The sequence below is a fragment of the Colius striatus genome, chromosome 12 (assembly GCF_028858725.1).
Source record: "Colius striatus isolate bColStr4 chromosome 12, bColStr4.1.hap1, whole genome shotgun sequence".
In the NCBI taxonomy this organism is placed as follows: Eukaryota; Metazoa; Chordata; class Aves; order Coliiformes; family Coliidae; genus Colius; species Colius striatus.
The window spans coordinates 22,855,885-22,877,668 of NC_084770.1; the positions used below are offsets into that span (position 1 = coordinate 22,855,885).

General features: G+C 52.4%; 1 protein-coding gene across 2 annotated transcripts in view; it reads right to left on the reverse strand.

The window, feature by feature from the left end:
* Positions 1–2,355: 2,355 nt before the first annotated feature.
* KCNAB1 (potassium voltage-gated channel subfamily A regulatory beta subunit 1) overlaps positions 2,356–21,784 on the reverse strand; it is a 63,161-nt gene continuing 43,732 nt past the window's right edge. For both annotated transcript variants that reach the window (XM_062005585.1, XM_062005586.1), the window contains exons 3-14: positions 19,766–19,803; positions 18,305–18,384; positions 17,496–17,540; positions 16,374–16,418; positions 16,068–16,111; positions 13,000–13,086; positions 8,689–8,774; positions 7,711–7,831; positions 6,965–7,059; positions 5,191–5,311; positions 4,370–4,458; positions 2,356–3,760 (exon numbers count right to left, since the gene is read on the reverse strand). In XM_062005585.1, coding sequence (XP_061861569.1) covers positions 3,671–3,760; positions 4,370–4,458; positions 5,191–5,311; positions 6,965–7,059; positions 7,711–7,831; positions 8,689–8,774; positions 13,000–13,086; positions 16,068–16,111; positions 16,374–16,418; positions 17,496–17,540; positions 18,305–18,384; positions 19,766–19,803 — 941 coding nt within the window. In that variant the 3' untranslated portion in view covers positions 2,356–3,670. The remainder of the gene's footprint in view (positions 3,761–4,369; positions 4,459–5,190; positions 5,312–6,964; positions 7,060–7,710; positions 7,832–8,688; positions 8,775–12,999; positions 13,087–16,067; positions 16,112–16,373; positions 16,419–17,495; positions 17,541–18,304; positions 18,385–19,765; positions 19,804–21,784) is intronic.

Genomic DNA, 21,784 nt, shown 5'->3' on the forward strand with positions numbered 1-21,784 from the left:
TTCCTGCTGCCAGGAGAGAAGAGTCTTTACCACTCAGCACACTGTTGTTTCTGTTGGAAATACTCATTTTTAAGTAACTTGAAGTCAGGACAAAAGCTAAACAGCATCTCCTAGAGAAATACTTCTGAAGGGTTGAGGGTACTTTTTATCATTCATCTCTAAAGTCATAAATACAGAGACCCAAAACTACCAGTTTTCCTGACAGCTGAAGGAGGAGGCTGTAGCTGCCTCGTTGTGTTGGGTTTGTCAGATGCTGCTTTGGCTTTTGTCCCCTGCCAGGGGAGTGGCTGTTGGGGTAAAAACTGAACTCTGCTGGGTTAACAGATCCCCTGGGGAGAGGTGACAGCTTTTGCCATTATGGACTGGGAATCCTGAACAGGGAAGAAAGAGCTTACACTCAGATCTAACATAACACTTACTTTGCTACTCTTTACCCCCAAAAGATACCTATTTGGCCAAAATACAGCCAAAGGAAGGTTCTGAAGTGCAGGGAACAGTGCATGGGGGTTCCCTTGGCATGTGCTGTGGTTGAGAGGGCTTTGCTCCTGACACATGCTACCAGGACAGCCTCATACACCTCATCACCCAGTGCCTGCTGACTGTGTCAGGCCTCCTCTCTCCAGCACTCTGTGGGACTGGGATTGGTTCAATCACAACTCTCCATGGCCTAAGGTATTTGTGCCCCAGTAAAGGCCATTCCCATGTGCTGTCACCTATGTGCTCCCACCATGAAGTTCCCAGTGGGTCTGGGGCACTTTGGAGCTGTCACTGCAATGACTTCTCTGGTCAAATCAACTTGATCCCTTTGGATTTTAAAATGTGTTAATTAGCATTTTATTAATTTATTTTAATGGTGTGTTTTCTTAATTATTTATTTGATTCATTGACTCTTAAAATTCACTTCCCTAGAAACAAGAGGAGCTTTACTCATTGCTTCTGCCTGTTTGTCTGCTGCTGAAAGGGACCTTTCCTCCCTGCTTGCATACTTCACTGGGCCTATGGCTCACTATAAAGGATGTCATTTGTATGTATTTTAGTGTGTTTAGCATCTGTTAAATTACACTAAACCCCAAAAGTTTCATCTGTAAAGGTCCAGAGCCAAACCTGAGGCCAAGCTGGCTGCTTTGGGAGCAACAGGAGCGTTGCTGTTGTGGGGGTCACTGGCACTTGGCCCATGGGTGTTGGTAGGGGTAAGGTGGCTCTGCTGGGCCTTTTAGAAGGTGTGGGGGGTGTATTTTCTGCCATGTAGAGAAAAGGGATTTGAAGCAGTGCTTCTGCCACTACTGTCAGTTGGCTGAGTCTTTTATCAACAGCTTTTCATCTTACCTTGGTGTTTTTGGTGCTGACAGTTGCTGAGGCCCAGAGCAGAGCGCGTGGCAGGGTTGTGGAGAGGGAGCTTTGCAGCACTGACAGCCTGAAACAAAACTGGGTGGAGGGGCTGATTGGCTTGTTTTCCACAGCAAGCCTAGTTTTTTCTGTGGACCTCTTCACAGAAAAAGCCCTGGGTTTGGGGGTGGGGGTTGTGTTGTTTCTTGGTTCGGGTTTTTGTTTGCTTTTGAGGTTGGTTGCTGGGTTTTCCCTTTGCCATCCCCACGACAGGCTGCACCCAGCTTCCTCAGGGTAATGCTGAAGGCTGCTGCTTGGCACCTCATTGCCCTCTGTCTGAGACAGGCAGAGTTTTAAGCTTTTGCTCTAAGTAAGGGGCAATGCCATCTCCTTTTTGATTTAAAAGAAAAGCATTGGGAATTAATCTGGTTTTAATGCATTGTTTAATTCCCGTGTCTCTGAGAAGAGAGAACATGAAGTTGTACGTCTGGAGGTAAGAAAAGGAACCAGTCTGCCACTGGGAAAAGAGCTGTTCACTATATAATGGTCAGAGCCCTTGTGCTGCCCAGGAACCAGTTAATTTGTACAGCTGCAGCCTGTTCAGGGGACATGGCCCAGGGCAGCGACAGCAATGCCGGGAGATGTGACGTGTGAGTCTCCACCTCAGCAGTCTGTCAGGCCCTGGCACCTCAGTGAATCCTCAGGACGTTCAACCTGGGTTTACCTGAGGCCAAAATGTTGTCTGGGACTGACTTGTGCCCCAGGGGACCAGGGGAAGCAGCAGCCCAGCCCAGCCCTCTGCTCCCCGCTGTACCTGCTCCTGCGGCCCGAGCTCGTTGTCCTTTGCTGAGGATGAGCATCTCCCTGCTCAGTGTCCATCTCCAATACAAAGCACTGCTGTGTCAAACCCAGCCTCACTGTTAGTAACAGGTCTCTAGGTATAAAATAAGATGCACAAAATGCTTTTATTGTGTCCAAGCAGAAGTCAAAGTCAGACTGCATTTCTGGATATACAGCAGAGGAGTTCATTTACACATACCATAGCCAACGGGGTTAAATACAGGAGAAGACAACTGGAGTGCCAGCATCCCTTCAGTGGGGCCCACACAAAGGCTGCCCATGCTCTGTGGGAGCCCTGGAGCAGAGGGGATGGGACAGAAGGGATCTACAGACACTGTACAGGGCTGTACCCCCCGGGCAGCGTGTGCCCAAAGCACAGGCAGTGACGCGAGCCGAGCCCATCGGTGCCTCTCACAAAGCAAACTCCTGCTAAAACACAACGAGGGTCCTGAGATGGGCAAATTAACGTCTAAGTGCTCACTGGCAACTCCTGCAGAGGGAGGAAATGCTCACCAAAAACTACCTGTTTGAAACATGGCTTAGAAACACGGTGCATTTACTTATGCCCGATTCCAGAACGAGTTAAAGCACGTGTAACCCTCCACCAAGGTACCCACCTGATTGGCTTTGTCCTGGTATTTTTCAGCAGCTATGTATTAGATATATATTTATAACTATCTATATCCTTAAAAGCTCATGAATACTGAAATTTGCACTAGCTCTGTCTCCAAGCAGGCAGGAGGAGAGGCAGGTTTCTGTAGATGCAAACCCCAACGTCTCATCACGGATTTCTCCGTTTAAGGTCTGTGCTGAGTTAGAGTTTTGCAAACAGACGTTGCTTTGATTAACCTGACATGCGTGTTTGAGTTTATCTAACTGTGCTCTTCTGGCTTGTACTCAGAAATACTTCCCAGGAGCACTCCTAGGAGTTCAGCAAGCTAATTTCTAACTAGTTCTTCTGACTCACATCCTTGATTCAACTACAAACCAAACCTAAAGCACACATCCAGCATACAAACAGAAAGCAGGAGATTTGAGCTTGCCCCTTCTGTCTGGGAACCTGAAGAAACTTTGTAGCTGAGATTTCCTAAACGTGGTTTTATTAAAACCTGAAGTTGTATCTGGCTTTTCTTCATTGAAAAAATAGATCTGTACATCCTTCTGTGATCACCAAGTACCTGAAGGTTAGAAATCGTTCTCTGTTTTGCTTTACAAGTGTTTTTCACAGCACAAGCATGAGGTGCTAAGAGTAAAGCAAAAAGTAATGGATTCAGTTGAAGGTAAGAAAATACAAGGTTATCCTTGGTTAGAAGAGAGAGATCAACTGTGCTTTTAAATTGCACTGCAGATGAGTAGCAACAGCACACATCTCGAAGGGTCCCGGGACGGCAGACACCGAGCAGCAAGCTGCTGAATGATTCTCATGACCAGAGAGTAAGTCGGGGCTGTACTCCTGTGCAGAGCACTGTTTAAACCATGCAGTCCAGGGGAGTCATGCATTGCATTATGATCTGTAGTCCTTCTTGCTGTAGGGCTTGTTCCCCAGGATGTTGTCTATTTCATTCACAATGTGGGACGTCATCTTCGGAAGGACCTGGGGGTGGGAGAACACTGCTGTTTAATCCAGCTGCCTTTAAAGGCTCTTCTCAATTTCAATCTAGGTTTTATCACAGAAGGTTTCCTCTGGGGGGTTGGGGGACAGATATTTCAAGGTTCCCTTACCACCTTTCTCCCTGAAACAAAACCTGCTGCAGTACCTCTGCCCAGTGAGAGAAGCACACAGGTGCCCCCAGGCTTTGCCCAACGGTGCTGCTGGAGAGCCAGCTGCTGGCCACACCAGCAGGGGAAGCTCTGAGCATGAAAGGCAACAAGAATAATTCAGGTGGGCGTGAGTGGCAAGTGCCCAGTGTCAGACAGCACAGCCTGTGCCACCACAGGCCCTGGGAGCTGCTTTTGCAGGTACATGAACCCTGCTGGTGCCAGCCTGTTGTTGCCAGATGTAAGTCCCACAGCTGGTGTCAGCCCTGTGACCCACTGCGGGTTTCCCCGCTTAACAGGCAGCACTGGAAACGGAGAAAGCCCAAACCAAACCACAGAGCACTGCAACTGTGTTAAGAGGAGGAAGGCAGCAGTCTCAAGGTGTGCTGGTGTTACCTCCCAGGGAGCTGAGGTAGCTAACCCCCTGCCACCACCATGCACTTGCCTGTATGGCTCCAAGGTTCTCAATCAGCTGCTCTGGGTTGGAAGATCCCAGGAGGACGGAGCTCACCCCCTCGTTTCTCAGGCACCACGCTGGGAACAAAGTCACAAGAGGGTCAGGAACATCAGCTTCACCACATGGCCTTACTCCAGAGCCTAAGCTTTGTCAGAGCTTCTGCCTCTGAAAAGCAACTACACTTTTTGTCTCAACCTTCACTTCCCCAGCCTCTCCAGGAGGAAGATGCACAGGTCAGATAACAAACCACAGCAGCTCTTCCAGCAGCCCTTCTGACCTCTGTTGTCCTAATGATGGCTTTTGGGTTTTCCCTGTCACAAACCACAAGGACTCACCTCTTGGCTGCTGGAACAGGGGATAACTTTTCCACCAGACACACGTGATATCTTTCAGCCTTGGCTCTCAGCAGCATAAAGATAATTGTTACAAATAAACCCAAAAATTCCTCTTCAAAAAGCAGCATTGTCTGTGTCCATCAGCCCAGCACACTGCTGTGGAGGTCAGGGATGGCCCAAGACACCCCAGCCCTCTGGTCAGTCAAAGGTTGATGGCCATGACACAAACAATCTGATTTTATGTAATTTTTAACTTTATTACTCAAAAAACCCCACCTATTGTTTGTGTGTGATGCCCAGGAGCCCCTCCACAGCCACACGTGACGTTTCACTGTCCTGTGGCGTGTTTTGTTCTTGTTCTATGCTCCTTGACAGGCGTTGAGCTGCTCCTATGGGGTGCTGCACTGCCCCTCTCAGTCCTGCCCTGCTCCTGGCACTGTTCCACACTGCTGACAGCCAACAGTCGTCACCTACCAACAGCCAGCTGGGGCAGGGTGCACCCCAGGCGCTCTGCGATGGGCGACAGGTCCTTCAGCTTCCCCTGCTGCTTCCTGCCTTCCTCGCTGATGATCTTCTCCTTCAGCCACTGGTAGCACTGGGGATGGATTACATTGCATGTGACACTTAGCTCCCATCTTCCAAAATGGGAAGTTTCAGCAGAAACAGCTCTTAAAAAGCTGTATCCAGCCCAGGAGGTGACAGGCTGAATGACATTATGCATGGCTACACAAAGCAATCATGACCAGAGCAGGGTGTCTCCTGTGAGAGCCTACATCTGTATCCCTCTGCCTTAGACCTTGTCACTCCCTGCAGCTCCCTCACAGGAGGCTTGTCAGAGGGTTGTCAGCCCCTGTGCCAGGCTGCCCAGGGAGCTGGGGGAGTGCCCAGCCCTGGAGGATCCCAAAGCCGTGGAGCTGAGGGCTGTGGGTTAGTGCTGGGCTGGGCAGGGTGAGGGGAGGGCTGGGACTGCAGCAGCTTCAAGGGCTTTTCCAAATGAAAAGATTCCATGATTCCAACTGATAGGCTCAGTCTGGAACTTCCTCAGCTTTACTTCAGGCCATTGCATCCCATCAGAGTGGAACAACAGTGCCACATTAGACAACTTGAGAAGATTTTGACACCTCACACCTAAAAAATAAAGATCCTGGAGAACACCTGCTCTTGTTCAAGGTTGACTGTCACCATCCAAGATTAGAAGTTCAATTAAATGAAGCTGAGACTTCAGCTCTCCCAGCTCCTGGTTGGTAACTCGATTGTGCCCTGCTGTCATCAGTTTGCTCCTCTCTGCAGTCCCACCTGCTCAGCTGCCTCCACCAAACATCTACAATGGGTCTGATTTTGCAAAACAATCCCCAACATGAGGACATCCCCCATGTGAGAATGCTGCCCTTCAGAGGCACCTCTGTACACTGCAGCTCTGCTTCTAACAGCGCCAAGAGGAGCAAACACCAGCCCAGGGAAGTCCATCAGCCTGCTGGCACTGGTCAGGCAGCGTTGGCTTCTGCCCATCAGCTTGTACAGAGGCTCAGATACCATTTGGGCTGCTTTTCTTCCCAAATTCATGACACTTAGTGCTCTGCCATTTTCCAAACCATTAGGTAATGTACCTGCCACAGCCATGACATGGGAGGACACCCCACAAACCCCAATAAGAATAAATTCAGGGTCATCCTGATGGAAGCCAAGCACTGTGGTGACATTGCAATCCTAAAACCTGTTTGTCAGGGCTGCTGCCCTGCCTGGCAAAGGGGAGGACCCCCAAGGACCCCCAGCAGGGATGCTGAGGGGCTGAGCTCCCACCACCACTCACCCCCACGCACTCCTGCCTGGTAGGCTGCTGTCCTGACATCCAGCTGTGTTTTAGCCACTGCTTGTGGTTAAGAGGGTTTGAAGTCACAGCATCTCTATCAATGAACATGAGCTGGGAGCATCAAGCACAACAGAAACCCCAGGCTTGTGCCTTCCCTTTGACTCTGTGTGGTTAATGTACCCGTGGCCCCTCTGCAGCCCCAGCCCCTGGCTCCAGCCAGAGCAGCTGGTGGCCGTGGGCTCGCTGCTGTGGGGAGCTCAAGCACCTCTAACCCACATTCTCCCACGCTCTGGAGGATGGTTGCCAGAGAAACCGAGCTGATCTATCAATACAGCAGCACTCAGGCCAGCCTTCTTGCCAGGGATCTGTCTTCCCTGTGTTATTTTCCAGCCCTCACAGCAACCTTTCTCAAACACACAACCCAACCCAGCCCCATACCTTTAGTGCAGCCCTTGAGCTCTCGGGGACCCCGTTGCCATATTTCCCTGAGATGATCCCACAGGCTAACGGTGACCATGTCATTGCTCCAACCCCTGCAGAGAAAACAGAGGAGGAGACTTTAGGGGACTGGGAGAAACCACAATTGTATCAAAAATAAGAGACTTTTGGATTAAAAGAACTAAAAGTAAACCAATTGCTGCTTGTTTCTGTGGCTGCTGGACTGACAGGCAGTCGGTGTCTTCCAGGGAGACACCAGGCATCTTATTCACCCAAACCCTTATTGCAAGAGCCTCCAGCCCCATTCAGTCTCCTGCTGCAGCAAAGTACCTGACCTGCTCACCAGGTATCTCCTACATCTGCCCTGCCTTCCACCATCCCACCCTCCCTGTGCTGGCCTTGCTCGGCAATGACACCAGCTCCCACCCACCCCCTCTCAGGCTGGTCCCCACACCACTGCTCTGGGCACCATGGCAGGAGAGGCACGAGGAGGCATCAGAGGCCCCTGGGGCCAGGGAGAGGTGGCACTTGCACAGCCCACCTGAGTCTCAGAGCAAGCAGCAGCCATGGTAACCAACACCTATTGCTCCCAGAGGAAGGGTGAGGTGGGTTTTCTTCAGCTCATTAGAGGGACACTTGTCTGCCCTGTTCAGATCCAGGGCAGGAGGGCACTGCTCCCATCTACAGCCCCAGCTCAGCCTGAGCCATGCTCTTCTCTCACAGAAGTAGAGCAGCCTCAGTCTTACCTATTTTATGGTACAATTCTGGCAGCTGCACCTCCACTTTCTCTCTCTGGAAGAGATGGTACTCGGCCTGTTCACACACGGGAGGGATCATGTTGAACTGCCTGGCTACAGAGTAGGCTTCCTGGAGAGGGGAGAGCAGCAGAGGACATCCTTCAGTAAGGGCCAGCATCTCACAGCACAGAACCTACCAGCCAACACTGCTTGAGCCTACAGGAGCTGAAAAACTCAGCTTTCCCTCTCCCTGACAGCCAGGACACACACAGCCCCACGACCAGGGCTGTGCTGAGGCAGAAACACAGCCCCATCTCTGCCTGTGCGTGCTGCAGGGGAGAACGTGCCCATCTTCTGCCTCCCCAGCCCAAAGCAGCTTCAGCACCAGCTCAGCAGCAAGCCAAGCACCTTCCCAGCAGAGATGGCTGGTGCTGAGCTTCTTTGTCATGTTTTGACCCCGTGGCAAGAAGCAGGGACCAGCAGGATGCTCCAGGCATTTACAGCCATGGAATGGGTTGGATTGAGAGGGATCTTTCAGGGTCACCTACTCTCAAACAGGGCATGGGTGGCCATGGGTACCCACAGCAACCAGGTGCCTTACCAAAAGCCTTGAAGTCAGACAAATAAAATCACCTTCAATTAAACAAGTCAAGATACTCAACCCTTCAATTAAACTAGCCAAGACAGTCAACCCTCCAGTTAAACAAGTCAAGACACTCAACCCCCTAGTTAAACAAGCCAAGATATCCAACTGCCCAGTTAAACAAGCCAAGATGCTCAAACCCCCAAGCCATTAGGTCATTCCATCTTCACCACTGGGCTCATCCTGGACCAGGGTTTTATCTTAGGCAAAAAGATGCTGGATGGAGTGAAATGCAGCCAGCTGCAGCCCAGCCATGGGCTGGTGGCTCAGCTGGCAGGGTGGCCTCCAGCAGCCCCTGCAGTGGGGCTGGAGGGCTGGCAGATGTGTCCCCAGCAGGCTCTCACCATGATCTCCATGGCACTCCAGCGGGACGTGCCCCAGTACATGGCCATGCCCTGGTTGATTACATGGCTCATCGCTCGCACGATCTCTGAAGGAGAGGGAAGAGAGAAAAAAAGAGCTCTGACAACTGCCTGGAAGCCAGTTTTTCACCCCCAAATCCTCCCAAAGTCCCTTACAAAGGCCAAGCACACCCAGAAGCCTGAAGAGCTTTGCACTGAGCAGCACTTCTGCTGCAGGGTCTCCAGCGTTGACAGGACATTTATCCTGCAGTTGTTTCAAACCTGCCTCCAGCAGCTGCCTGCCAGCACCTGGTGACAACATTCCTTCCAACATTTAACACAAGAGGGCAGCACGGTGAAAAATAAACTACAAAGAGAAATTCAATGTGTGTTTAAACTTGTCCACTGAGAGCACTCATCTGCTCCTGCTTCCCTTCGCCAGAAGTACCAGCCTGCTGGGGATAAAGCCACAAAGCCGGACGGCTGAGCCCTGCCCAGGAGCCCTCTGCAAAACCCAGAACAGCTCCTCAGAGCAGCAGCCCTGTGGTCCTTGTTTTCCTTTGGGAAGGACCTGCAGGGCCACACACACCAGGACAGCATCTTTCATTTCCATCCCTCAGCAGGACGCCAGCAGGAGCAGCCCTGCCCTCTCGGAGCAGGGAGTAGGGCTGAAATCCATCATCAGCTTTAGTTTGCAAGAAAAATGTCTGTGCCTCGTGGTCAGCCAGGAGGTGACAGAGTCTGGTAAGATGCCTTGGTTATGCTGCAATGAAAACATCCCCTTGCTTCATCTTTGCAACTCATTTCAAGCTCAGTTGCTCCCTGGAGCAGCTTGCTGTGTTCATGGCATTGCAGGGAGCCCAGGCAATATCAGTCACAGCACTGCTACAGAGGAGCTGAAGGGGAGCCCCAGGACTGAGCAGGGACCCCAGGGCCCCAGCCCCAGGGTCACAGTCCCAATGGGAACCATGGAGAGGATCAACAGCTCCCCTGGCTGTGGCAGCAGCTTGGAGGAACTGACAGTCTGCATCTACAGGATGGATCTGTGACCCATGGAGCTCTGCTGACATGCCCTGGGTGGGCTGCAGGGCTGTGCAGAGCAGCCCTGGCTGTTTGCCTCATCCCTTGTGTCTGCTGTTCCTGGACAATGGCTCGGGGCATCGCTGCCTCAGGATCACGATGAGTTGTCTTTTATATCATGAGGATTCTCATCCTATTTATGGAAAGGCAGAAAAAAAAGAAAGGCTCTTGGCAGAGGGAGGTTGCAGTGGCAATGCTGCTGTAGGGTGAGACTGCTGCTGCAGGCACAAGCAGCTACAGCTGAGGAAGGCTCTGTATATAACCTCACGGGGCTGGCTGAGACACTGCTCTCACACCAGGCTCCTGCCCTGAACAGCCACGTTTGCTCTCCAGGGAAACACTGACCTGAGAAGCTTTTTCCACCCCATGAAGAGCAGAGTTCAAAATGATAGATACTGGGTTTTCTTCTTTTTTTTTCCCCCCTTTCCTTCTTTGCCCTGGCCAAAGCCACACTTCCCTCTGTCTCTAAGCATTTTCATCTCAGGCAATGCCAGTCCAGCACCCTGCCCTGTTCTCCAGCAGCCAGGGGCAGCTGTGCAGCACTCCCCTCCCTGCCTGGCACACTCAGCTTCTCCCTGGATTGAGGTTGCTATTTCTGCCAGCCCTGGCAATGTTCAGGAGCGTTCCATCATATGCCTCTTACACACTGCAGCCCATCGCTGGGTGTGTTCCTCCCACCTCCACTCCTTTCAAGAAACACTGAAGTCAACTCACAAAATACACACACACACATATATATATATATATGTATCTCCATCTATTTCTCCTTGTTTGCCAGAGCCTGCTCCCTGAGGTATGGCAACAGGGTGGTCTGTGAAGAGCTCATGCCTGGACCACTCAGCCTGCACAAATGGCACAAATGGCATCACTCCACAGGGGGAAAGATTATCTTAAAGTGTAAGTGAACGTCTCAAAACCTGGAGAACAGCCTCCAGCAGCATAACTATAGTAACTTTGAAGTAGCTTTAAATTGTTTGAAAGGAACCACGTCCCCTATGCTCCCCACTCGCCAGTTTGTCCTGGTGTTTAAGTGGAACTTCTTGTGTTCCCATCACCCCTTGTCCTGTCACTGGACACTACAGAAAAAAGTGTCTCCCCATCCTCCTGACACCCACCTTTAGGTCCTTGTAAGCATTGCTGAGGACCCCCCTCAGCCTTCTCCAGGCTGAGCAGCCCCAGGGCTCACAGCCTTTCCTCCTTAGAAAGATGGGACTCTGGGACTTTTGAGAAAGATGAATACTGACGTGTAGATTAAGGAGCTTTGTCTGCTGCTTTGGGGCCCAGAGTCACTGACAATAAGGAAATCTGTGTTAAATGCTCTTTGCTTTTGTTACCTCCCTGTTGTGCAGGGCTGCTGAGGCAGCCTGAGCCCAGCCCTGAGCAGCCTGAGGCAGGGGATGGGATCCCAGGCTGGCTGTGGGGACCAGGTGAGTGTTTCCAAAGGGCTGCTGCCCACACACACCCCCTACAGCCCTGAGAGGTGGCAGACACCCCCTGCCTGCTCCCAGCAAGAGAAGGGAACAGAACAAACACTGGAGGCTTGTCCTTTGGTTACCTTGGTGGTACCTCACCCCACACAACCACCCTGTCTGCTCCAGCAGGACCCTCACACCTTGGCATGAGGAGCAGAGGCAGGGAACCTCTGAAGGTTACTTGAGTAAGGCCAGAAGCAGGTGTCTGCTGCTGGGAGGAGCAGGGGCAGGCAGGGAGCTGGGGCGGGCTCGTGGCTCAGGGAGGCAGCTCAGCACCCAGCCTGCATGCCAGAAGAGGCAGATGGCTCAGCAGATGCTCGAGAAGTGGCTTAGTAGGTGAACCATGAAAAAAAAACCATGAAGCATGAAGTACGTGGAAAGAACCAACACCACCCCATTCATAACAGAAATGTCCCTTCTTTCACCCTGCTCACAGTCTCACCAAGCACCACAGCTCACTGGCAAGCTCCAGCACTGCTGACAGTATCTGCAGCATCTGAAAAGCTGCCTGAGATGAGCTGCACGGCGTGGGAAATCCACCCTGTACTGCCTCTCACATGGCAACTGACTGAGCACAGAGAGGTCACTCCTCCCTCCAAGACACTACATGCCATCTTCCTCCACTTCAGCAGCTACTGCAAAGTCTACACTGGTCCTAAAACCCCCAGCCAGCTCCCTGAAGCCACAGCTGCTGGCAGGGGGCAGTGGCAGTGCCATCCCCCAGGTCCCACACTCCTCAGGACCGCTGGAAGTCAAAGCAGGAGCCGGGCAGGGGCCTGGCAAGCCCTGGTGTGTTTGACTTACATGTACTCAGCCCTGACAGCTTCTGCAGCCTGCAAGTCTTTCTCCTTGCTATTTTTCCTGTAGCTGTGAAGTTAATCTCCTGCCACAGTGTGAATGGTTGTGTTAACTCTGATGGGAAAAGAGAAGGAAGGGGAAGTGGTGCCCGTTAAATGGGGCACTGGCCCTGGAACAGACTGACGAGGGCTCCTGGGTAGCTGGGCTGTGCCATCACAAACCAGACACACGTGGTTATCAGCAAGGGTGAGACAACAGCCACAAGCCTTTGTAAGCCCCAAATTCCTTCCTGGGATTTAACAGGGACTGTTTCCCACCAAGATGAGTGGCTGTGGCTGAGCTCAGCCCATGGCACATGTCGCTGCACTCCCTGCCTGGGAGGACTCTGCTGTGCCCGGGGGCCACGTTGTCTCCCAGCCCCTTGGCCAGGCCCACCAGACTCACCCTGTGCTGCTCATACCCTTGGGGCAGGGAACCCCAAAGCTTGCCAGTTTCTGACCATGCACTGGATGGTGCCCCTGTTTTTAGCAGGGAGCAGTACATGCTCTCCAGGCAGCCCAGGGCATGGGGCCAAGGACGGATGGCAGCGCTGGTACGCTTCCCTCTCCAGAGCTGCCTGCACCAGGGGCAGGGATATACAGGTTTGGTTTGACAGAAGAGGTGCCTCAAGTCCAAACACAAATTCACTTCATCTGAAGAAACCAGGAAAAGGAAATAAAACACCAAACTGTTCAAGTCAGCTCTGGGACATAAAAGAAACTTCAATTTCCTTCCTAGAGAAACGAATTCGTTTCACTGAAGTATGAGTGGAGCCCCAGGATATCAGAAAAGAGATAGCTCAGGTTTCAGCTGCCCCACCTGCATATTTAATCAAAAACTGCTCTTCATTTCCCACCACCAGCAGCCCCAGCCTGCAAAGCCAGGATCAGCCACGTTAAAAGCCTGAGCTGCAGCCTCCACTGACCTTCCATGGGGGTGTTGTTGTCTGGGCGGTTGGCGAAGACCACGTCCACGTACTCCAGCTGCAGCCTCTGCAGAGAGGCCTTCAGCCCTGGGGACAGCAGAGCAGAGGTGAGAGCCTGCACAGCCAGGGCAGGAGCGTGGCACAGCATCCGTGGCACAAACCAGAGCCACCGTGGGACTGAGGACACGGCTCCTTCTACTCACATATACACACACACAGCCTTACAGCATACAAGGAAAGGGCTAAGTAATGTTGCCCTGTATCTGTGCAGCCATAATAAGAGGCAAACCCCAGTCTGACCCATGCAGAGTCCCCCCTCCACAAGAATGTCCTTTCTTGGTTAACGACACAGACCTGGCTTGGCACAGACGTGGGTTACCCCATGTGCCTGTGGGCAGCCCCTCAGGAGGCAGCTGCCAGGGACTGGCTGCAGCACTTTACCTCTGAACCATGTCACAGAGCCTCCGTGGGCAAGGCCAGGGCAGGTCCTGTCCCACCTAACAAAGCTCTGCCCAGGGAGGGCTCCTGGAGATGGGAGGAGGGCGGCACTGCTTGGATATGCTGTGATGAGCAGGTAAAGCACCATGGAGGGCTTCACCCTCTCTGCAGGGGAAGCAAACAGTGCCCACCCACACAGCACAGGGCAGGAAGGGCTTCACACAGCACTGGTCTGCAGCTACAGCCCAGGCTTCAGCAGCTCTCTCTGAAGATGTGATGGGAGTCAGCATCAAAAGCCCACAGAGATACATACACGTGTGTGTGTGTGAGAGAGAGGATTTCTAACACGTATTCTCTATGAATCTTCCCAGGAACAAAATGTTTCTATGAATGTTATGAAGAATGAGCCAAAATAGAGCAGTCTGGAAACACTGAATTTGGGGATGAAACAAATGGCCATTTTGCCATATGTATTTATAGAAAACAGCTAACACTGACCTTCACATTCTTTGCTGTGTGTTCTGTGAAGTTATTTCAACTGCTGCCAGTATTTTTCCATCATTTCATGAAGTGGCTCCACGAGAGATGGAAGATGGATGGGTTTGGATGGGTCTGGACTGCCTGTGACACAGCTGAACTTCACCAAGCCCCTCTGGCTCGGGGGCTGCCAGCAGCCAGGACACTGGGACTTGGGGGAGTTGTTCAAAGGAAAGTTCCATCAAGTGGTGCTAAAAAGCTTCCACCAGCGTTACCTTATGAGGAAAGGCACATCCTGGCCTGAAAATACCAGATCATGGAAACTTTCCAGCGCTCTCCCATGCCTGAGCTGGCTACTGAGGCAAAACTGTGCCCTGGGGATGTTCCTCACTGACAAATAGCTCCTCTGGGATGGAAGGTGCCCACAGCTGCTCCCTGAGGAGGGGTCTGCCCTGCTCACCCACCTCATCCCAGCTGGGACAGACTTAGCCTGGGTGTGATGCAGCTGGTAGGGACACCCCAGGCCAGAGAGGGGATTACCTAAACACAGGGATAATGTTTTCATGTCATCTCATATCATATTAGATGATCTCTAAAGATCCCTTCCAACCCCTACCATTCTATGATCTCCCTTTCAATGTACCCAGAACAAAGCCTGGCTGTTGAAAGCTGTGACAAACAGCCATTGCTGACTTGTGAGAAAATGTGGAAATGGCTACATGCAAGTTCAAGCTGCCATTCCTGGGGGGCAAACCCGATCCCTGGCACACAGCACATTCATCCCAGGCACCTTGGCACACAGCACACCCATCCCAGGGACCCTGGCACACAGCACACCCATTCCAGGCACCTTGGCACATAGCACACCCATCCCAGGGACCCAAAGAAGAAGTTTTGCAAGTCCCTCTTTGGCAGCAGACAGAAGTGGGTCAAACAGCATCAAAATGCAGGCAGTGTGACACTCTGCAGAGATGTGAAGCACAGGTACCAAACCTGCTGCTCTCCTCCTACCCCCAAGGCCTCCCAGCCCCTGAGGAGCCAGATCCCCCAGTAACTCCCTTCCCTGGCTGCTTTCCTCAGGATTTCTGTGGCAGACTGACCCAGGCTCCCCTGCTGCTGGATGCTTCTCTGGGTCTGAGACATGCTCACAACCTCACAGTGACGGGGGGCTGTTGGCACCAGGGTCCTCCTGGGAAGCTTTTGGGGTCTGCCCCAGCCCATATTGGGAAGCACCTCTCACTGGGGCAAGGTCCTGGCTGACACTGCTGATCCTTACCATGACAGAACTGTGGGGTTTGATGGGTGCTGCTCTAGTTGCACATAAGATCCTGTGTGAGTTATAATTACACCCACGTGAGTGTGGCTGGGTGCCTGACCTGACGCCCAACCACCCTCCAGAAACAGCCAGATCACCAAAACACAGTTCTCTGTAGAGAAAAGTGCATGTGCTCTCACTCCCCCTCCAACAACAACACATCCAAGAGAACAACAAAGGCAGTTGGAGGGGAGATGAGGGGTGTGCACGAGGCCAGCAGAGACTTGGGTGAATAAATCCTGAGGCATGAGTAAGGGAGAGCTCAGCATCATCCAGCAAGCGAGGGACCAGAACATGCAATAAAACTGAGCACCTGAGATGAAATAGTACTGAGAGGAAACCAGAGCCCTCCCCAGATGGTTGCTGGGACCTGGCCCCACTCCAGAGGCTATTTCTGCAGGCTGACATCATGCCCTGCATCCTCTGCTCTGACCAGGGAGCCCATGGAGAGGGCTGGGGGATGGCAGCAGAGCAGCTCCTGCTGTCTCACAGCTCCTGGGGTGGGGGCTGTCCTTGAGGAGAAGGGTGCAGAGCTGGTGGGAGCTGTGCAGGGCAGCAGGAACCCTGCTGCAGGTAAGTGACGGGCTGAGGGCTGCACTCTGCTCATCGCAGCAAATCCCCAAAGGGTTACTGCTGCAGAGAGAGCTGCCAGAGGCACCTGTGTGTGTGCAATGAGCTTGCTCACGCTCTTTGAGGACAACCAGAAGCGTCCTTTGGTGATTTTCGGCACCTCAGAGCAAACCTGGGAACTGCCCTGTGCAGACCTGGCTCAGGGCAGAGCCATTGCCCCAGGTCCATGCCAAGCCCCGTGCCAGAGCATCCCCCATGCAACACTGACCTTCAATGATGTGCTTTCTCGAGAGCCCTCGTTCTGTTTCAGCTCTGCAAAGGAAAAACAGATGATGTGGCTGTCAGAGAGCTGAGGGGCTGACAGCTGGGGAGCACTTATCTTCTGTCCCACTTTAAACACCCCAAAAAAGGAAGATACAGCTCACACAACAGAGACCCTAAAGCTCATTTGTGTTCCCAGTCTCAAAGACAGCAGCCCTTGGGATGAGGAATACCACTGTTAACTTGGTTGTACGGCTGTGAAGGGGGAAAGCACTCAGCAGCAAGTGCCACTACGGGTAACTGGGAGACTTACTTTCCACCCCAGTAGAGTTTTGTTGTTATGACCAGACTGGACCTCCTGCAAACAGAAGAGAAATGTCATTATTGGCCAAAGGTGTGATCAGTGACCCAGCAGGATGCTGCCGATGGACAGTGTCACCACCCCAGCATCCCTGGGCTCAGGGTAAGTGCTCCTGCACCACTGCAAGCCTTTGTTACACAGGTCTTTAACCAAGGGTTACAGCACTGCTCCCACCTGGCATCCAAGCCCAGGGCTTCTCATTCTCATGAAGCATTCCCAGAATCATTGAAACTCCCAGTGACACATTCACTGACTTTATCTATAAACTCCCATGGGACATTAAATCAAAGCTCTGTCATTCACAGGCTGCCTTGCTGCACAAGTGTGTGTGGACAGCACACCATCCCTCCAGCTTCTGCCACACCTGACTTGTTCTCTCCCACAGTATCCAGAGTATTTCATACTGAAGAGTCCCCTCCCAGCACAGGGGATCCTGGTTTTGGAGAGCACTGCTGGAACCTGTCCTTCAGCTGGAGGCTGAATGTGACACACACACGGGAGGTCTTTAAAGATTATGCAAAGCCCTTAAAGCCACATAACATATGCTAATGTGCATCATTTAAATCGGGTATCATCCCCTGCCAGCCTACCTAAGATGATGGCCCATCACAGCTTTGGATTCTTGGTGCACAGTCTTATGTGCCCAGATAAGGATACCAGAGCACAAATCACCTGCTGTGACACACAGTGTGTGGCAGTGACCATGGAAATGCTCTGATGCTGTCAAGTGTGCTGTGGAGAGAGAGCTGGGAGTGCTGGTGGGCAGCAATGAGCTAAACATGAGCAGCAATGGTTTCCAAACCCACCTGGACATATTCCTGTGCCCTCTGAGTGAATGGAACCTGCTTGAGCAGGGGCTTGGGCTGGATGAGCTCTGCAGGGCCCTTCCAGCCCACACCAGTCTGGGATTCTGTGCAAGTGTGTGTGAGCATCACAGACATGAGCTCCAGGCACTGGCTGGACACGGCAGCACTCGCTCCTGGCCCAGCATCACCTAACACAGCATTTTCACAAGCAAGAGAACTCTCCTGTGCAGGGGTTCTGCTCAGCAGGGAGCCAGCTGCCAGTACATACCTCCAGCCCTTCTTCTTCAGGATGTTCCCCAGGATGACCTCAGCCCTGCAAGAGTGAGCCCCGCGTGAGGATAGGCAGGAGGATGCTCGGCATCAGCTACACGGTGCAGCACCCCGGGATGGTGCCACGCAGACACCCGCCCGCAGCCCTGCTCTCACCATGCAGCTCTCCCCTCTCCTTCCTGGGCACCAGTGACCTAGCACCAGATAGGACAGGGTGGGCAGACAGTCCTGTCACAGTGGACAGTACCCTGCACCAGTATACAGCCCCTCACCCACCCCTCCTGTGGGTACAGACCCCCATCCCCCACATCTGCTTGAGTCTGCTCTGGGAAGGCCAAACCAGGACCATGATGTGCCAGGCCACCTCTCACACTAAACACAGAGCCCCAGTCAGAGGCACTGGGGAGGGATGTCCCTGCCTTGTGCAGTGACATGAGAGCAGCAGCTCTGCTGCAGCCTGAGCAGCCCCTGTGCTGGGAGCTCCTGCTGCCACGGGCCATTCATCACCATCAAGACATGCACTGGCTCTTCACTCAGCATGTTTTCCTCCCCGTGCCCACAGCCAGTGGCACCACTGACACGTTTCACCCTGCAGCTGGGTCCAAGAGGCTTGGGCTTACTCTTTGCCTTTCCTTTTTAAAGAGGGCTCTAAATAGAAAGGGCTTCCTGACCCCCTCCAGGGACAAGGAGGCTGCCCCAGCAGCATTTGAGCCAGAGCCCTGTCCGTGGGCAGTGAGAGTGACCCAGGGAGGAGCAGGGCTGAGCAGAGGAGCCCCAGGGCAGGGCAGTGGCACGCTGGGCACTCACTTGCCAGCCGCGTACACCTCGGCCGTGTCGAACAGGTTGACGCCGCTCTCGTAGGCGATGGTCATCAGCTGCTCTGCCACCTGGGGAAGCACAGGGGAGAGGTGAAGGGTGGCACAGGGCAGCCAGCAGCTCATCCCACATAGGGAAAGCCCCTGAAGGCACAGGGGGGATTCAGCGTGGCTGGGAGAGCTGTTAGCATCCCCCAGCCAGGGGGTGAGACCCTGCAGGGTTCCTGCACCTCAACACGGGTTTACATCAACTTCCCTTTGACTCATCCTGGGAGAAACTCATCTCTTCTCACAGGAACTTTCTAACAGGAAAGCAGCCAAGAACTTAACAGGGTTATAGAAGGTACTCTGCAAATCTGGGGAGCTTCACACAGAAAGGGTATTTCCATGGTGAGAGAGGGGGTTTTGTTTTGGCTGCTCTGTAGCTCTCCAGGTGCCTTCACGGGTCATTTAAACTGCTGAAGATCATTTCACACGATCCCCATCAGAGCCCCAGCAGTCCCACTGCTCCCAGGGGAGTTCTGCACCCAGAGCAGCTCCATGGGGATGGGTGCCCAGCCAGGACATCCACAGCACCCTCAGGGTGAGTATCCCTCAAGGATGGGATTGTGCTTCAGTCCTCTTTTGCCATCCATGAACACTTTGCATTGACTTCTTACAAGCCCAGTTTCTGACTGAAACAAGTCCCCTCAGCTCAGCCTGCAGTGCCCAGGAACAGGAGTGAAGTCAGTGACCTGCCACCAGCACAAGAACCACCACCAAAGGTCAGGTGAATTGAAAAGCAAGTGAAAAAGCCCTTGAGTTCAGACTCCTGGGATATTTCCCTTCTGCTGAAGTTCTTCTGGGGTCTCTGCCACGCTCTGAAGGGAGGGCAGCTGGAGGTTGCTGTCCTTGTGGTGAGGAGCATCCACAGCATACCTGAGACAGAGGGAAACCCACGTGCTGCCCAGCACTCAGGAGGCTTGTTCACTGAGATGGAGCCATCTGCCATGGGCAAGAACACGTAGGCAGCCCAAGCTCCTGTTCATTTGTTTCACTTTATTATGCAGAAAACAAATCATCAGGCAGCTCTTGTAAGCTGAGCCCCTGCCTGTGGTTATGACTGTTGCCCATTACATACATGATGCAAAAATAGCTTCCCATTTCTGCTCCAGGAATGGTTCTGCTGCCAATGGTGAGGGGGAAACATGGCTTCAGGCAGCACAGAGGATAAAAAACATGGCTTTGAGGGACAGAGGGGGTTTGTTACAGGGGATCTCTGGAAATGCCACATGCATTAAGGCTTTTTGTTGCAGAAGCACAGGCTTTGCAGTGCTTTGCCTAGAAACTCTGCCATTTCCTCGTGCAGGCACAGGCTCCTCTGGTTTTGGTAGCCATGGTTTCATTTCAATACATCTCATACTGGTTTTCATTTCATGCATTACACTTACACACTTACACTAGTGTTACTCACCTCGTCTGAGATTTGACCTCCAAAAGTGACCCATGTCCCTAGAAAGAACAAAATCACCTGTTACTACAAGAGCTTTCTGCTGACAACAAGAGATCTGCTCCACCAGAAGTCCCACTCCTTGGGCTGACACACATTTACAGTGGGGTGAACTGGCTCAGAGGCTGCTGTGGCCCCGAGCAGCAGCTCCTGCAGCCCCTTCTCCGGGGCACACAGCAGGGCTGGGGGCGGGTGGGCAGCCCCAGGACTGGGAGGATGCTGAGCTGCCAAACACACACAGCTTCAGTGAAAGCTGAAGCTCTTTACAAAACTGAGTTTGTTTTCCAAAGCTTCAGTTTGACAAATTGGAGCCAAAAACCTCTGCTGCTGCAGAAACGTGTCATCTGGGGAACGAGACTCCTCCTGAATCTGTGCCTTGGCATTCGGCAGCACACGAGTCACAATCAGGAGGAAAGACAACAGAAACAAAGCCTTTCTCTTGATGGGAAATAGTGAAAACCCAAAGTGACTTCTCTGCAGGAACTTCCCCACACAGGCCACGTCCTGCAGCTTTCACCACCCGCCTCAGAAGCAAGCTCAGGCTCAGGAGCAGACTCTGCTCGGGTGCTGGGGAAAACCTGGGGCGTTATTTCTCTGTGATCGCTGCTTCAAAAAGGAGAACAGAGCATCCTGTGGTGGAAACAGCGTGTGGATTTCACTGGCTACTCACAAGGTAGAATGCTACTTCATATCTGTTATACATCAATATGTTAGAAACCCATAGTGAAGGCACTGGAAGGAAGATGTGTCTGCCACACAGCACACACTCACCTTGGCAGACATCACTCCTGCCCTACTTACCTTCCCCTACAAACCCCTGAGAGTGATGCTGAGGCATGAGAGAGGGCTGGGACGCTCCCTGGGCCTCTTGTCACCTTCTCACCACGTCACTTGGATCCACAGCACAACTTTTCCCTGCGCTTGTCAAGACCCACAGGTCAGCTACATACAGCACTACATTGCATGGGTGGGTCAAAGCTCACAGGGCACACACACAGCTCTCCAGAAGGGAAAGTTCTGCCTTCTGTCAGTCAGGCACAAGGAAAGCAGAGGAGCTCAGGCACTGAGGTGGAGTATCCAGTGTGATTTGGGCAAGACAGAGGAGAGACTGTGTTACTGGGGAAGGTAATGAAACGCTCCCTGCCTGCTCACACTTGCAGAGGGCCTGGTGCAATAGATATGTAAGTGCTCCCACATCTTCATTAAAGATGGATGGGCTCTCTCTTGCTCACAGCAAGCGTGGAACAGGAACCTTGAGCAGGAGAGCAAAGAGCGTGCCTGCTGCAGCTGCTTTGATCAGTCCCTGCCTACAAACAAAGCAAGATGAGCTGCTTCCATTACCAGAATCTCACTCTCTTTCCCTCAGAAAAGGTCAATCTGAATTCTTTAATACACTGGGTGTCTCTGAGTGCACATGAAGTTATCTTTGATGAGGTGTGTTTGCTGTGTATTTACACTGAAACTCTTCATCTCCTGCAGAACAACCCGAGCTCTGCCTCACAAACACATAACACAGCTAATGCTGCCCAAGGGAAAAGCAGGAGCAAAGGACACACATACTTCTAATTCTGCATGTACTTCTGCTCTCCAGGGGCAGCCACTGGGTGACAGCAGCACCCACTGAGCCCAAAGCTGCCCTCCCCAGCCTGGCTGGTGACAGAGCTCCAGAAAGGTGCTTTCTCTTACTGTCAGAGCCAAATGCTCTGGTCCTGCACAATACAGATTAAAATAGGCTCCAGTTTATCACTGTGCAGATGAAAAGCATTCCAAATGAAGCCTGATTTCCATGTTAAAGCTTCAGAAGTGTTGCTTTTATAGGAACCCACTGAAATGCCTTTCCACTGAAAAATGGGTTGAGATTGTTTATCACAAAGGGATTTCTTTTCTCCCAGGAGTACACACACAGGCCCCCAGCACAGGTGAGTAGAAAAGGGATTCTTCATGCACATCCTCTCTCACATACCCCTGACTACAACCTCCTAA